General features: G+C 38.2%; 1 protein-coding gene across 1 annotated transcript; it reads left to right on the top strand.

Moving 5' to 3' along the window:
• The first annotated feature begins 555 nt into the window (after window positions 1–555).
• On the top strand, window positions 556–14,749 carry SCAND3 (SCAN domain containing 3). Its single transcript, XM_012465811.2, has 4 exons — window positions 556–1,507; window positions 4,887–5,034; window positions 7,253–8,748; window positions 9,825–14,749. The coding sequence occupies exons 1-4, from the start codon at window positions 1,088–1,090 to the stop codon at window positions 11,739–11,741; spliced, it is 3,981 nt and encodes a 1,326-aa protein (XP_012321234.2). The 5' UTR covers window positions 556–1,087; the 3' UTR covers window positions 11,742–14,749.
• The last annotated feature ends 2,966 nt before the right edge of the window (window positions 14,750–17,715 follow it).

The raw sequence follows: 17,715 nt of genomic DNA, 5'->3' as shown, positions 1-17,715 counted from the left end.
AGCACCGGGCCGGCACTGAACAACCCAAGCTCATTCTCCGTGGGTCTTGGTTTTCCAATACGTAAAAAGGAAACAATGGACTAATTCTTACATTTCTTTCTAAGTCTGATTTAGGGTGAAAGGGAAAGGAGAAAGCAGCCCGAAGTTAACCAGGACGGGCGGGGAGGCGCCTGCAGATTGGCTGGCGCGGGGTTTCTGGGCGCTGCTCTTCCCCGTTTTGTTTCCCGGCGCTGCGGGGCGTCCCGCGGTGGTTTATCGTGGTCACGGGAACACAGACCAGCAGCCACCCCAGCACCGCTCGCACTGTGAGACTCTCTTCACCGGGATGCCAGGTAACTGGGTAACCCCGCAGTTAATTCCCCGCAGTTTCCGGAGCACTTGCCTCCCCAAGTCGACTGGTTCCGTAGGTGTGACCGCGACCAGCGAGAAGACCGCACCACCTGGAATCCTAGAGCGGACCGGAAGTGAGCGTGGCTCACCAGGCCCGGCCGGAACCTGCGGGCGCAGCTGCGGGTGTGTCTGCGAAACCACCGGCTGAGCCGTGCAGTGTGTTTTTGGACCCACTAGTCCGGGTTCCAGCGGGTCTGAGCTCCTCAGAGGCGGGAGCTGCGGCCGAGGGTCGGGTGCGTGTGCGGGGTGACAACCGGCCTCCTCCTCGGGCAGCTTGTGAGCCCCTCTCCCTCTCCGCCCTCGCCCAGACTGCTCCGAGCTTCGTTTCCTTGCCTGGGCTCATATATCATATACCGAGGCTCCATTGAGGGCCAGCGTATCCTTGATAACCGCAGTTTTCAGTCTCGCAGGTATCTTGCCGCTCCATTTGTGACCCTGAGGCTTTACTGGGTCGTTCTGTGCTCACTACTTTCTGGTCTTTTCAGAGTATGGCTTCACTTTCAATGGAATTGCCCGAGTATTTGTGTTGTCACATAAACAAGTTCTTTTAAACTGCGTCGGCAGATGTTCTGTGTTGAGTGTTTTCTTATATTAAAAACTTTCCTGACCAAGAACAAAAAAGGAACTCAAGTAAAATCACGCATTTGCCTACACTCCAAGTGGAGAGAGCCATTCCCTGAGCTGTCCAAAGCGCGGGATGGAAGCAGTCTCCACGGTCTTCCCAGCCTTGGCTGGCCAGGCTCCAGAAGAACAAGGGGAGATTATCAGAGTAAAGGTTAAAGAAGAAGACCATACTTGGGATCAAGAATCAGGCCTGCCTAGGAATTTGTCTCATACCAGGGAACTGTCTCGTCAGCGCTTCAGGCAGTTCTGCTATCAGGAGACACCTGGGCCCAGGGAGGCTCTGAGTCGGCTGCGGGAACTGTGCCGTCAGTGGCTGAGCCCAGAGATACATAGCAAGGAGCAGATCCTGGAATTGTTGGTGCTGGAGCAGTTCCTGACCATCCTGCCCGAGGAGCTCCAGTCTTGGGTGCGGGAGCATAATCCTGAGAGTGGAGAAGAGGTGGTGACTTTGCTGGAAGATTTGGAGAGGGAGCTTGATGAACCTAGACAGCAGGTGAGAAATTGGAGGTGCCATCTTCTGGGGAGAATTTGGGTGCATGGATCCAGAATGGAGTAAGTGGGAGTAATTGCAACACTGCTGGTTGCAAACCCTGGTTTGGGGCATTATTTCTTATTTGATCACTGGTGTACATGAATAGATTCATGCATATGACATAACAGTCTTTGTGTATGATTCAAATAAGTAAATGATTTAACCAAACAAAACAATGATCTATTTTTTTTACCAATAGAAAACATATTTAGTGACTATGAGATTAAAGAAATATACAGTAGTAGATTAAAAAAAAATTGTCTTTTGTAGCTATCTAGACTCTCACTAATTTGCTGTGTAACCTTGGGCATATTACACATTCTCTGGGACATTAGTGTCTTCATCTGTACAATGAAAAGACTAATTGCATGATTTCCTTGGTTCTTTTCAGTATCTAAAGTTGGTATGTAAAATGTTTTGAGCTTAAAATTATTTTTAGAAGAATTTTAAAAGCGTTTTGCCATTACACTGGAGTTATTTCTAAAGGAGTATATTTGCCTTCTTTGACAGTAATTTTAGAATATTATGGATATTGAGAGACTTTTTTTTAGTGATACTATTTATACATTTATCTGAATTCTGTCAGAATATGAACACTTTATGTATACAGTCTGATCTGTTAAAGACACATGTTTCTGGAATGCAGAATCTTTCATTAAGAGGTCAGTATGCTGGAAATGAATCGGGATAATGCCGAAATTGTGTAGGCTCATGTGTGAGTTTTCCCAGCCAGTTGATGTTTGGGGCCACCAAGTGGGAGTAGCTGAATCCAAGTATCTGATTTAGCTGAGCACAGCAAGTCCTGAACACATACAACACTGTACATAATGCCCATTTGCCCCACATCCTTCCTCTGCCTGTCCTAGAAGCGCTTATTTACATGATTCCCTCCCATCTTCGTGCATTTTTTGCTAAACTTTTTTTGTTCCAGAAAAGGAACAGAGGGTTTTGCAAGTGCCACAGAAGTGTGCTTGTGATACAGTTTCTGCTAGTGAGTATAAGCAAAGAAAAAGCTCTAACAGTTGAAGACAAGCTTCAAACTATACAGTGTTTTTAAATAAAAGAACCTGTGAGATTGGTTGTACAACCGGCATAAAGGAGTAAACATATATACAATTAGAGACAATGATGGGAAAAATAAAAGAAAATTATCAAGCTGGAAAAACTGCCAGTGTTACGAAATCTATTGGAACAAGGCATAGGGAAATGGAGGAAATGGAGCATTTGTTAAGTGTGTGGACTGAATACCAAACAAGGAAGCAATCCAGTGCAGTCTTTCTCAAAGTTAAAGAGAATGCTTTTGCAATGTATGAAGACGTTAAGAAAAAAAGCTGATAATCCCACAGAAGTGCCTGCATTTAGTGCTGGTTTAGTGGCTTCAAGAACTGCTGTACTTTCCACAGTGTTAAACTGTCTGTGCAGATGAGGATGTAAGCGCAGATGAAGCTGCAAAGATGTTCCCCCCAGCATTTAGAAATTAGATTGATGAAGAAGGCTTTTCCCTGGCTCAGATTTTCAGTTTTTATGAAACCAGTCTCTGTTGGAAGCAGATGCCCTCAGGGGCATCTGTGGAGAATTTGGGTATGTGGATCCAGAATGGAGTAAGTGGGACTGGAAGTACTCTAGAAACACACTGTGGGGTTTAAGGCTACAAAGGATCAACTGATGGTGATGCTGGGTACAAATTCCATGGAGGTTTAAAGCTAAAGCTTGTGATTTATCATTTTGCCAATCTATAAGCTTTACAATGAATTATAAAGACTAGCCATGGTGTCTACTATAGGTCTAGCGAGAGAGACTGGATGACATTTTTTTGTAGATCAAAAAAAAATTGGAAGAGTAAAAATTGTCTTCTAAAATTCTTACACTTCTTAGTGACACACCAAGCCACCCTCCAGTAGTCACTGAGCTTACGTCAGATATCACAGTTCTCTTTTTACCTCCCAATACAACTTCTTTACTGCAGTCCCTTGATCAGGGTGTGATTGCAATCTTTAAAGCTTATTATTTAAGGCAAACATACAACATGTTGATAGCCTATACAGGGGGTGACAGTGCCCAAACACTTTTTGAACTCGGTAAGCAATTTTACATTAAACTTATGATTGATATTATCGCAGAGGCCTGGAATGATTTCACAAAAGCCTGTTTGCATGCGGTGTGATATAAAATTCTCCCTGATTTAATTCATGATTCCAAAGCCTTTGAGCCTTCAGAAGAGCTCTGCAAAATCAAACCAAGCTGTGTTGCTCTTGCAAAGGGGGTTGGATTCAGAAAAGGCAAGACGCTAGATTAAGAAAGGCAAAGGAGATATAACTAAAAACAATATAGAAACATTGAATGGATCATGGATTTTTCAAAAACCACAAAATCTATTTTGGGGATAACTGGAGGAATCTAACTATAACCATATGCTAGATGATTAGTGTGAGGAGAGGACCATTTCTTTCCACCCAACACAGTTATGCAACTTGGTTCACTTTTTTTTCCCCCATCCAGAACACATTGGGCTAATGTTTTCTACAAGTGATCTCAAACAACTGTCAGATTATTTCCTGGGTTAAACAGCTCATTAGTCTCTATTAGATAATATGCATTCCCTCCTCCCTTACCCCAATATTTATTTTTATTTATTATTATTTTTTGAGACAGACTCTCTCTCTGTTGCCCAGGCTTGAGTTCAGTGGTGTGTTCTCAGCTCACTGCAACCTCCATCTCCCAGGTTCAAGCGATTCTCCTGCCACAGCTTCCTAGTAGCTGGGATTAACAGGCGCCCACCATAATGCCCCGATAATTTTTGTATTTTTAGTAAAGATGGGGTTTCACCATGTTGGCCAGGCTGGTCTCGAACACCTGACTTCAAGTGATCCACTGGTCTTGGCCTCCTGAAGTGCTGGGATTACCGGTGAGCCACTGTGCCTGGCCCAATATTTACTTTTAATTAACCACATTGACACTCATTTATAATTTTTTTCAGTCATCACAGTTTAGGAGACATTTCTTTAACGTGTTTTCATTGTTATTCCCAGAAACAGAAACCAAAGGGATGTGTTTTAACTCCTGTCCTATAGAGATTATAGAGACGTCAGTTTCTGTTGTATGGCTATGGCTTTTTTTTTTCTCCCTCACCCACTTCCAAGCTATGGTTTTATTAGAACCAGCATTTTTCATTTCTTATGTTATCATGTATTTCTCATGTTATCGTGTATTTCTCTTAAGAATTCAGTAAAGACTGATGTTTTTTTCTTCTTACATTCTATTTTAGTGGAAGAATACAAGTTTAGCTATGACAAACTAGAATTATTTCTACTGTTTACCAAATGTACCTATTTGTCCCCAGGTCTCACAGGGCACATATGGGCAGGAAGTTCCTATGGAAGAAATGACTGCTCTGGATTCTGCAAAGGCGTCTTTAGGCACCCAGCTTCAGTCTACGGAAGACAGAATGGAATGTGAATCTCCAGAGCCATACCCACTTCAAGATAATGGTTAGAATAATTTAGTTCTAAGAACGAGGGTGGGACTTGGGAGAAGGAAGGATCTAATACTGAAAGTTATCAAACCTCATTTCACTTCTACTGAATGTATTAATAGTTGAACGAAAAGTCAACCAGTATAATGTTATTAAGGGAGTCGAATTAAAACAGTCAGGTAATAATGTCAAAAATACTTGAACACCAGATTTGTCATGGTGTTACCTGATTTACCGACGGGTACTTTCTAACTTTGAAGTTAGCTGATTTAAATTTACTAGTTCATTACTGCTGTAGAACCAAACTGGGGTTCGCTTGCCTGGCACAGGAAAGCCAAACATTCACATCAGCAGGAGAAAGGAGGGCATTTTTGCAGTGTCAAGCAAGGAGAACTGGGCCCCTCACAATTAAGACCCAGTGTCCCTGATGGTTTGCAATTAAGGGTTTTTTAAAAGAGGGAGGACCAAGGTGGGTGAATCACTAGGTCAAGAGATGGGGACCATCCTGGCCAACATGATGAAACCCTGTCTCTATTAAAAATACAAAAATTAGCTGGCATGGTGGCGCATGCCTGTAGTCCCAGCTACTCAGGAGACTGAGTCATAAATCAATTCGTGGACACTGTACATTTGTTTAAAAAGGTAGGACAGACATCTCAAAGAAGGGACTTTACAGGTCATAGGTAGATTCAAAGACCTTCTAATGTGCAATTGGTTAAGGAGGCAAAGCTTTGTCTAAAAATTTGGGATCAGCGGAAAAGAAGGTTAGCTCTGGCTTGTGGGTGTAACTTCTTCCAGGCCCCCCAGGAAGAACTTTAGAACAAAGAACAGCTGTGGTAGTTCAGTCCTTAGTTCTCCCTTATCTGAGGTCTTCAGACCAGTGGGTCCATTTGATGGAGGTACAGGTTTCCGAAAAACAGCTTGGGGATATATGTTAAGATGTTATCTTTAGTTGATACAGGGAACATCTCATGACTATTTTGGCTGTTGTTTTAAGGTATTTATCTTCTTGTTTATCAAGTTGCTCATTTACTTCTTAGAGATAGTTAGATGCCTGGATTCCCTTGAAGGAACTCAGGATTTCCTGTTATTACCATGCTTGGTGGTTGGGGGGTGGCTGACAGGCCCGTAAGAGAAGTCCCTGCCCTGTCTGACGATTTGGTATTCAAATTGATAGTATAAATGACGTCGACTTGAGTGCAAGTATTTTTCCAAGCAACTATAAAACTATCTAGAGATATTATGCTAATTCCAAATTATTCTTTTTTATTTTTTCCAAAATAGTTTTTTTCCTTAATGGCCAAATTTGAAGTATTCTTGGTGTTTCTGTTATTATGAATGTTCTAGAAATTTTTAATAAGCTTTATTAAGTCAGAAATTTTTTACTAATGTAGACTTATCCACTTTCTTATTAAAATTAGTAATGAAGATATTTGTATTGGGTTTGTAGTTAATAGCCCTGAAAGGGAGCGGATATGAATATATTAGGTTGGAACTTACTCCTCAAATGTTGATGTAATAGCTAACCTGACTGAATAAAAGAGAAAACATGTAGTGTGGAGATTTAAAAAAACTCTATTATTGTCTTGCTGAGGTTCCTCCAAAAAAAAAGTCTTTGCATAGTAAACAAACAAACAAATGTTAATTTGCATCCTGTTTTACATAAAACATGCTTCAGTCCTCAAAACTGCTCTGGAAAGTCACATCCTGACTTTTTGCTCTTTATTGTGTGAAACTTTTTGTTACTGGCTGGAGTCCTTCATTTACGCTGTTTGTTCCACCTAGGTTGGATTCTTTAATCAAAATGGTATCCCCTGGCCTGGTGCAGTGACTCACACCTGTAATCCCAGCACTTTGGGAGGCCAAGGAGAGCGGGCAGATTGCTTGAGGCCAGGAGTTAAAGACCAGTCTGGCCAACATAGTGAAAACCCATCTCTACTAAAAATACAAACATTAGTCAAGTGTCTTGGTGCACGCCTTTAGTCCCAGCTATTCTGGAGGCTGAGACAGGAGAATTGCTTGAACCTGGGAGGCAGAGGTTACAATGAGTTGAGATTATGCCACTGCACTCTAGCCTGGGCGACAGAGTGAGACTCTGTCTCAACAAAAATGGTATCCCCCTTCTGTGTGTCCATATCCCCTATTTATGCCTCAAGCACTACTGGCTCCTTTGGCAGTATATGTATTTTAAATATATTCACAAATATTCTAATTGATTTTTTCCTTTGTTTCAGGGTCATTTTTGTGGCTTTCCATGATGTCTCAAAGCATGGGTGATGATAACCTCAGTAGCTTAGATACTAATGAAGCAGAAATTGAACTAGAAAACATGAGAGAAAAGTTCTTCAGAAGCTTAGCAGTGTTACTGGAAAACAAAAGTAATAATACTAAGATATTTTCTAAAGCAAAATACTGTCAGCTGATAAAGGAAGTGAAAGAAGCTAAAGCTAAGGCAAAAAAGGAATCGGTTGACTACCGTCGCTTGGCTAGATTTGATGTTATCCTTGTACAAGGAAATGAGAAGCTAATTGAGGCTATAAATGGGGAAACAGATAAAATACGCTATTACTTACACAGCGAGGACTTATTTGACATTCTGCATGATACCCATCTCAGCATTGGACATGGTGGACGTACTCGCATGGAGAAAGAGTTACAAGCAAAATACAAGAATATCACAAAAGAAGTTATAATGTTATACCTGACCCTCTGTAAACCATGCCAACAGAAAAATTCAAAACTCAAGAAAGTTCTAGCATCAAAACCAATTAAGGAAGTTAGTTCAAGATGCCAAGTAGATCTTATAGACATGCAGTTGAATCCTGATGGGGAATATAAATTTATTATGCATTATCAAGATCTTCGTACAAAGTTAAGTTTTTTGCGGTCACTAAAGTCTAAAAGACCAATGGAAGTTGCACACGCTCTTTTAGATATATTTACAATTATTGGAGCACCCAGTGTCCTACAATCTGACAATGGGAGGGAATTTTCAAGCCAGGTTGTCAGTGAACTCAGTAATATTTGGCCAGAATTGAAAATTGTCCATGGGAAGTCTCAGACCTGCCCAAGTCAGAGTTCTGCAGAACAAACTAATGAGGCTATCCGAAAGAGGATTTTCTCCTGGATGCAAACTAACAACTCATCACATTGGGCTGAATTTTTGTGGTTCATTCAGATGACCCAAAATCAACCCTATCACAGAAGCATGCAACAGACTCCATGTGAAAGTGCATTTAGCTCTGAAGCTAAACTGGGCTTGTCCCATTCTCAGTTAACTGAAGAACTTGTTGCCAGCCTGCATACAGAAAATGAATTAGATCAGGCTGACAAAGGGTTAGAAAATACTTTAAGAGCCCAGTATGAAGAAAACATTGAGAGTGGAACAGATAGTAGTGATATTGAAGAGAATCTTCCTGTCACCCCCAAGGTGGCTGAAAAAAACCCTCCTGAGAGCAGACTAAGATTTTTATCCTGTGTAGTTTGTGAAAAAGAATGCACAGGTGCTAATAGTTGTATATCATGTGATGGAAATATCCATGCAATTTGTGGAGTGCCCTCTCAACATGGGACTGAAGGCTGTGGTCGGCAAATAACTTGTAGCCTTTGCTATGAAACCAGCACAATGAAAAGGAAACATGATAAGATTCAAAGAAGTTTGCCTGTTCAACCTTCCAAAATGCTAAAGCCATCAGGGACACCATTTTCACCAGACAAAGTAGGAGATTGGGTAAGATTGAGTATCTGCCATAGATGAAAGCAGGGAAGAGTCCCATTACACTTTACTGTGAATAAGCATTGTTTGACAAGGTATATGAAGGCACATTTTCATTACCTGGGTTTATTTCCCCCAAAGAAGGCCTAATTACTTTTACTGCTTCCTCCCCTCTTTTTTTCCAGGTTGGAAGTTGTAAAGTTGTAACCATGAATGCTGCCTTTTATATTATTCTGGGGGTGATGAACAGTATCTCTTTTACTCCCTTCTGATGTCAGGCATTTCTTGGGGGAATGAGAAAGCTAAGACTGAGGGAGTAAATAGTGTGTATGATGGTATGTTTCTACAGAAGAATGAATTTGATAACAGATGAACTTATTGTTTCTCTGTTTCAATCATGTGAGTTTGGGTGGAGGGTAAGCTAAGAAAGGACATTTCAAATCAAGTGAAGTATTTGTGGGGGTAGGGAATCATAAATTTGCTTGGAAGATAGGGGTTTGTGTTGGGAAATACTTCAGTTTGGGAATTTAAATGGAGAACATGAAATAGAACCAAAAATATTTAAAATCAGTAGGCTTTATGAGGTAGGGTTAATGTTTTGAAATATGGAGGTTACGCATGACTTAGACTAGTGGTACTCAAGCTGTGATTGGCAGACCAGTGCTTGTATAAAAACTCCAGTCCATATTAAGTACAAAAATTGAGCATAAGTATTTAGAAACATTTATAACAATTGACATTACTGCAACATCCAAGCACATGATTAATGAACTCATCTTACTGAATAGAATATAGACCAATTTAGCTGCTGTTAAACTCTCAAGGTGAGTCACATGTGTTGGGGGTTACACACTAGTCAAACACAATAGGTCCCCATTACAACATGTAATACTTTATGCTTAGTTTATCAACCATAACCCAAAGATACATAAAATTCTGAGAAAATATAGGCATTTCTTTGTTTTTATAAATTAATTTTAAAATAATTTTTTATTTTAATCGTCTAGTTTTAAATTTGTGGTTTAACATTGTTAGCTAAAGCAGAAAAGCAAAATTTATATTATTTATTTACTTTTAATCCTAATTTTCAGATGGCGAAACAAGCTTCACTGGACTTTTTTGTCAAGAAAAGACATGCCTTTTCTGAACACAGTGGTAGTAATAAAAGAAATGGTAACAACAGAGGTCATCCTGAAGAAGGGAAAACCAAAAGAGTTCATGCTAGTTTCACTCGTAAATATGATCCTTCATATATTGAGTTTGGTTTTGTGGCTGTAATTGACGGTGAAGTACTAAAACCACAGTGTATTATTTGTGGAGATGTCCTGGCTAACGAAGCAATGAAACCATCAAAGCTTAAGCGACATTTATATTCAAAACATAAAGAAATAAGTTCACAACCAAAAGAATTCTTTGAAAGAAAGAGTAGTGAATTGAAAAGTCAACCGAAGCAGGTGTTCAACGTTTCTCATATAAACATTAGTGCTTTGCGGGCTTCATATAAAGTAGCACTTCCGGTTGCTAAGTCTAAAACACCATACACCATTGCTGAGACACTAGTGAAAGACTGCATCAAAGAAGTGTGCTTGGAAATGTTGGGTGAATCTGCAGCAAAGAAGGTAGCTCAGGTACCACTTTCCAATGACACCATAGCTCGACGTATTCAGGAACTGGCTAATGATATGGAAGATCAACTCATCGAACAAATAAAACTAGCAAAGTATTTTTCATTGCAGCTTGATGAATGCAGAGATATTGCTAACATGATAATTCTTTTAGTCTATGTGAGGTTTGAACATGATGATGATATAAAGGAAGAGTTCTTTTTTTCAGCCTCTTTGCCGACAAACACAACTAGCTCAGAACTATATGAAGCTGTAAAGAATTATATTGTTAACAAATGTGGTTTGGAATTTAAATTTTGTGTAGGAGTATGTTCTGATGGTGCAGCTTCAATGACAGGAAAACATTCTGAAGTGGTAACCCAGATTAAGGAACTTGCGCCAGAATGTAAAACAACACATTGCTTCATTCATCGAGAAAGTCTTGCTATGAAAAAAATATCAGCTGAACTAAATAGTGTGCTTAACGACGTAGTAAAAATTGTGAATTATATAAAATCTAATGCATTGAATTCGAGATTATTCTCTTTATTATGTGATAATATGGAAGCTGATCATAAGCAGCTGTTATTGCATGCTGAGATACGGTGGTTATCACGGGGAAAAGTTGTGTCGAGAATGTTTGAAATACGAAATGAACTCCTAGTGTTTCTGCAAGGCAAGAAACCTGTTTGGTCCCAACTTTTTAAAGATGTGAATTGGACAGCCAGACTTGCTTATTTGTCTGATATCTTCAGTATTTTTAATGATCTTAATGCTTCTATGCAAGGGAAGAATGCAACTTACTTTTCAATGGCAGATAAAGTCGAAGGACAAAAACAAAAGTTAGAAGCTTGGAAAAACAGAATTTCTACAGACTGTTATGACATGTTCCATAATTTAACAACAATTATCAATGAAGTAGGTAATGATCTTGATATTGCACATCTACGAAAAGTTATCAGTGAACATCTTACAAATTTGTTAGAATGTTTTGAATTTTATTTTCCAACAAAAGAAGATCCACGCATAGGAAATTTGTGGATCCAAAATCCATTTCTTTCATCAAAAGATAATTTAAATTTAACTGTAACTCTACAGGATAAGTTGTTGAAGCTGGCTACTGATGAAGGATTGAAAATCAGTTTTGAAAATACAGCATCACTTCCTTCATTTTGGATCAAAGTTAAAAATGAGTATCCTGAGCTTGCTGAGATTGCTTTAAAATTGCTTCTTCTTTTCCCCTCAACATACCTCTGTGAGACCGGATTCTCTGCTTTAAGTGTTATTAAAACAAAACATAGAAACAGTTTAAATATACATTATCCCCTGAGAGTAGCATTGTCATCAATCCAACCTAGATTAGACAAATTAACAAGCAAGAAGCAGGCTCACTTATCACATTGAAAACTTTAAATATTTATATGTAAGGTGTTTGTTCAATATATGCATATAGGCATTCAGTGTGAGGAATTTGCTATTTCACTTTAAACTTTGTTTAGTTATAATTTTGTAAGTATGAAAAGTTATGAGTGAAATAGCAGTTTTCTATATAAATTGCCTATATGTACGTTTTCAATTAAGAATGTGTACAGTTTTTTCCTGTTATATTTGTCATATTGATTAAAATATAATTTTAAATATGTTGATTCTAATATTAAAACATTTGGTCTTAAAATCTGTGTCTTACTGTATTTCATTAGCATGTTAAGATTGTAGGACAACTTCAGGATGGGGGATGTTTTCTTTGAAATAGAGTAGGTCGGTGAAGGGAAGTGAATTCATGAGGTAGGCTTAGAATTCAAGTGCAGAGGACAGGTCAGTAGGATATTAAGTTTGTTAAGCTGATCCAGAGTGGTTAGGTTGGAAACTGATGTTAAGTTTGTTTTGTAGGTGCATGTTTAGACAAGGTATGAGTGGAATAGGAGTAAACGCTTATTTTGTAATGGTATTTTGGCCTTGAATTCATATTAATAAATTCTGATTTCATAAGGAGGGGGCATCGGACCATACTGACAGGTTCATGTTAGGAGGTTTCTAGATTTTACTAGAGTTGATTGCCTTTAAGGTGCTCTAGGAGAAAGTCAGGAATTATTGGCACCTCAATTAGATTTAACAGCCTCTATTTTGTTTGGAGGCAATTCAGAAACATGTCACAAATATCTGTTCTTGTGTCTGTGAACTCGTTTAGAATGATCAAAAGCAGACTATTCACATAAGACAGGTTCTTTAGCATAAAAACATGACAGAATCCTTGAAGAAAACATCTTTTCCTAGACAGGGTAACGACTTAGAGTAAGTGCTTCTTTTCAAATAAATATAACAAAGTTAAGGAAAGGAAGAATATTTAGTGATTCAAAATGTTGCTAAGAATTTAACCTTCTGGTAAAGAAAGTTTCAAGTATCCTCTAAACCTCTGAAAGTAGAGGAAAGTTTCATATTTAGTCCTGAAATCTTAGTTGGATTATGTTTTATTGTGTGTTTCTTTTAATAAAATCTTATAGCTTTTCAAAACCTTGTAATGGTAGATAGATTTAGAAGATAGTGGTATGATTTCTCCAACAGACAAATTATATGCCCTCTTTCCTATCTGACCGTATTTTGGAACTAAGAGATTTTAAAATGTTTTACCATATGTTTTATTGATTGAATAAAGTATTTTGTTTCCCACTTTTAATTTTAAAAGGCAATGTGGTGATTTTATATTTATTTCTATAAAAACGATGTAGTCTGGAAGAAATAAAGAGGGAATTAAAAGTACATTTTAAAAGAACTAAATTCCCTTACTTTCTCTCTAAGAAATATTAAATCAAGTATTGGATGGCTGAGATTGGTATGAAGCCTTCTCATATACTTGAAGTAGGTGCCTGCCTGTTTTTATTTTTTCTGCAAATGATTCAGTGCCAGGAGGCTAAATTGATTTACCTTTTTTTAAGACATAGGAGTATATGTCTTTCCTTCCTTCCCTCCCTGTTTCATTGTCTCACTGTACATTTTTTTAGAGCACAACTTTATTGAGATTTTTTATTGAGATGAAATCTTACTGCTTATTCTTAACACGAATTTGATGATTAGTGATTCTGTAGCTAACTTGATTTTTCGCTTCCTATTTTCTGCTTGTTTTGCAGCAAGTTCACATGTCTATACACGTGGTATATGAATATGCTGCAGAGGTATATTTACTTGTGTATACTTAGGACTACTGTATGCAGAACTGTTTATTTCCATCTATCATGTATATATGTGCTGGTTGTAAAAAATTGTATTTATGTGTAACAGGAGGTTGTGCTGGTCTTTTCCTATTACTCAAAGAACAGCAACTAGGGAGGAGTCAAAGATGGGTCAAGAGACGCTAAGTACTTCACTTTGTAAAGAAATCTGACAACGACAAGAATCAAGACGCCACCACTCACTGCCCCCATGCTCAGCACCCAAACATAACTTGAAGGATGATTAAGAAGCGGTAGAACTTAATCAGCCTGGGTATCAAGAGCGAAACTCCGTCTCAAAAAAAAAAAAAAAGAAGCGGTAGAACTAGCTCTCAACATCGTGCTTTCTGCCAAGAGAATCACTGGTAGTGATTGATGATGCCTTCAGGAAGGAGAGACTTGTATTTTATTTCCAGATCGGGTGTTAATTTAGGCAGCAGACTTGTTCATCTGCTTTCTGCCTACTTCATCAGGAAAATAAAAGGGACAGTGGGGTTGGGAAGAGAGGTGATTAGATTTGCAGTAGTTCAGTCTGTATCCTCACAATTTGGGGTGGCAAAGATAGGCAGGTTTCCTGTGGATCAGATGACACCAAGGAATGTAATTAAATCTGACCTCTCAGCTAGTGTCGCATTCAGGAAAACCATCCTCCAGCCTGGAGAACTCTCCAACAAAGCCTGTGGGCATTTATAACTATTGACAACTGAAGGAGGTGAAATAAGTTAGGTGATCTATCCATACATTTGTGGGTAAGGCCCCCACAAAAATCTTGGAGAATTCTCACATGCTCCCCATGAAAGAATGAGAAAGCTTAAATTCTGGGGCTGAGGGCAAATTACCAATTTACGCTTCCTGTGCGTGTGTGTGTGACCAATTTATGCTGTGTGTGTGTGTGAAGTCTTTAGCCCTGGTTAGGGGAAGCAGGATACAAGAGGAAATTGCAGCTGAGGGGCCTGATGGCCTGTGCAACTTTATACCCAGATTCCTCTATATTGCCCCAGCCACCTGGGTGGAAGATGACTTCTCCTTAGTTTAGCTGTTCTGGTTTGGTGGGCTGCTTAGATATTTCAGAGACAAAAGAATCTTAAGTCAGGTTCTGAAGGATCCCTGTTAGAAAGTGTCCGCTTCTCTGATATGACCGTGTACTTTCTGGAGTGAATCTCTCCTGAATAACTTCCAGAATGTCTTTGCCTGTGTTTACCAAGATAGAAAGATTGTGAAAGTTCCAAACATTGTACAATTAGAAATTATTATGCAAAAGAATAAGATATTTATTTACTGATCTAAAGAACATACTGTGTGCTTCATATTCTGATGTGTTAAATTGAATTTACGATCAATTTGTTATTACAATTGAAAGAGTTATAGTTGTTTTGATAATCAAATCTTGGGCTTATTAAAAATATGAAAAGGGAAAAGCCTGAAGTTATGGATTGCATGACTTTTAAGAGTTTATACTGAAAGAATATGGTGCTTTATCTTAGGATTTAAATGCAAATGAATTTGTGGCTGAAATCTCTTTTGCATTTTTGGGAGAGCAAATTTTTCAAGTTGCCATTTTCCTATGTGAAAAACCTTTCGTTGATCTAAGGAACCAAAAATGAACCCAGAGTGACAGGAGCACAGAGGAATGCAAGATGATGTAGGTTGGAAAAAGACGGCCAGAACAAAAGCTGGTTCATAAAGATGAACCAAGGTGAGGAGTTTAGCCACAATCCTGGAGGCACTGGGAAGTCAATAAAAGATACGAGTTACATTTTAGCAAAGCTTTTCTGGCTACAATGTAAATAATAGATTGGAATGCTGCAGGACACCAGGATGCCAGGAAGAATTTTGTAATGGAATAGATTAATGATAATGGTGTGAACTGAGGAAATGGGAGTAGGGATTAAAGAAAGTGGATGTATTTGAAAGGCTACGTATTATAAAGGTGCCAGTTAGCAATTGTATTGAAAATACGAGTAGAGGCCAAGTACAGTGGCTCACACTTGTAATCCCAGCACTTTGGGAGGCTGAGTCAGGAGCGCAAGCCCAGGAGTTTGAGACTGCAGTGAGGTATGATTGTGTCACTATTCTCCAGCCTGGGCTACAGAACAAGATCCTGTCTACCCTCAACATTTTTTAATTAAATATATTTTTGAAATAAAATAAATACACCAATAGAGGATTCATACAATGCTACAACTGTGTCTAATATAAAACAAAGTTCAATACTTGCTTAGAGACATTTAAAAACAAAAACAGGAGAAAATTTGCATTATTAGATAACAAAACTTATAAAGCTATCGTGCTGAAGACATGATATTAAGACAGCCATTGACAAACCATTAGAACAGAAGAGGGAATCCAGAAATAAGCTCATGGATATAAGGAAACTTGGTATATAACAGAACTTTGCTCCTTAGTGAGGAAGAGAAAAAACTGATGGTCCGTTTGGAAGAAAATGAAATTGGATCCCTAAATTCTAAATATTTTAGACTTAAATATGAAAGGCAAAGCTATAAAACTTTTTGAAGAAAAAATGGTATAATGCATTTTTGAACCTGAAGAAGAAAATAGTTTTCTATGATGCAAAAACACAAACTATAAAAAAGAAACCTAGCTGTATTAAAACAATTTTAACTTCTGCCTACCATAAAACACCATCAAATGTGAAACCATTAAGCCAAATTGGAGTGTCTATCTACAGCATATATGCTTGTCAAAGGATTATTATTCAGAATATAAAAATTACAATAAAACAATGAGAAAAAACCAAGCAACTAAATAGAAAAATTAGCAAAATAGGCACTTCAAAACAGAACAAAATCTGAATGGCCAACAGATATATAAAAAGATATTTGAAACCAGGCTGGGGGCGGTGGCTCACGCCTGTAATCCCAGCACTTTGGGAGGCTGGAGAGGGTGGATCACCTGAGGTCAGGAGTTTGAGACAAGCCTGGCAACATGGCAAAACCCCATCTCTACTAAAAATACAAAAATTAGCCGGGTATGGTGGTGTACACCTGTAGTCCCAGCTACTCGGGAGGCTGAGTTAGGAGAATTGCTTGAACCTGGGAGGCGGAGGTTGTGGTCAGCCTGGGTGACAGGGTGAGACTCTGTCTCAAAAAAAAAAAAAAAAAGATATTCAGAATTATTTGTAATCACAGAAATACATATTTAAGATACAATTATACTCACGAGACTGACCCAAATTAAAGTAGCAAGTGTTGACAAGAATGTGAAGCAAACACAAGCTCTTATGAAGTTTACGTACATGTTGGTACAAGCATTTTAGGAAACAATACGACATTATCTAGTAAAGCTGAAGATGTGCATGCCCTACAATCTCACAAATCCACTCTTATTCACATACATCATGAGGAGCCACGTCTTCGAGTGTTTAGAACATCAGTGCTTATAAAACCTATACTGGTACCAACCCAAATGTGCATTCACAGGACAGTTGTAATATGTTTATTCAGCAACTATCATGTATACTATATTGAACAACTAGAAGACAGTCATAAAAATGAATACAGAGAATTTTGGCAGGTAATGAAATGGATTGTATCTTGATTACAGTAGTGAGTGTGTGTGTGTGTATATATATGTAAATGCATATATGTAAAAAATCTTCAAAGTATATAGTTAAAATAAGTGCATTTATTCTATGTAAATTATACCTCAATAACGTTAACTTTAAAAATAGATGACCTACAGTTACATGCATCAACATGGATTAAATTTTACAATACAATATTGGAAAAGCCAAATTGCAGAAGAATACACAAATACTGTACCATTTATATTTTTAAAACTTTATAAAAAGTTTTATTTATGAGAAGACACTAAACAGCATAAATTAGAGATGTTACATGTCAAAACTATAAAACAAGAGAAAACCCACAAAATACAAAGACAGAATTTTGGACAGGGATTATCTCTGTTGGGTGAGAGAAGGAGTGAGAAGTCTGTGATTTTGGCAGAGCAACTAAGGCCACATTTTTTCTTAACATGGGTGGGGGGAACAAGGATGATCAACTTATTATTTTTTGTAAACGGCTTGTAAATATGTTATAAATATTATTTTATATGTTTTTGTAGTGTAAAATATAAAGGAATTAAATATAAATCTGACAAAATTATGCTGAAAGCAGAATAGAAATATTAAAAAATAATGAAAGAAGTGA

This window comes from Aotus nancymaae, unplaced genomic scaffold (genome assembly GCF_030222135.1).
Source record: "Aotus nancymaae isolate 86718 unplaced genomic scaffold, 86718_ANA_hifiasm-v0.15.2.pri h1tg000051l, whole genome shotgun sequence".
Classification (NCBI taxonomy): Eukaryota; Metazoa; Chordata; class Mammalia; order Primates; family Aotidae; genus Aotus; species Aotus nancymaae.
The sequence above is the reverse complement of the archived record's forward strand: the minus strand, read 5'-3'. Positions and strand labels throughout refer to the sequence as shown.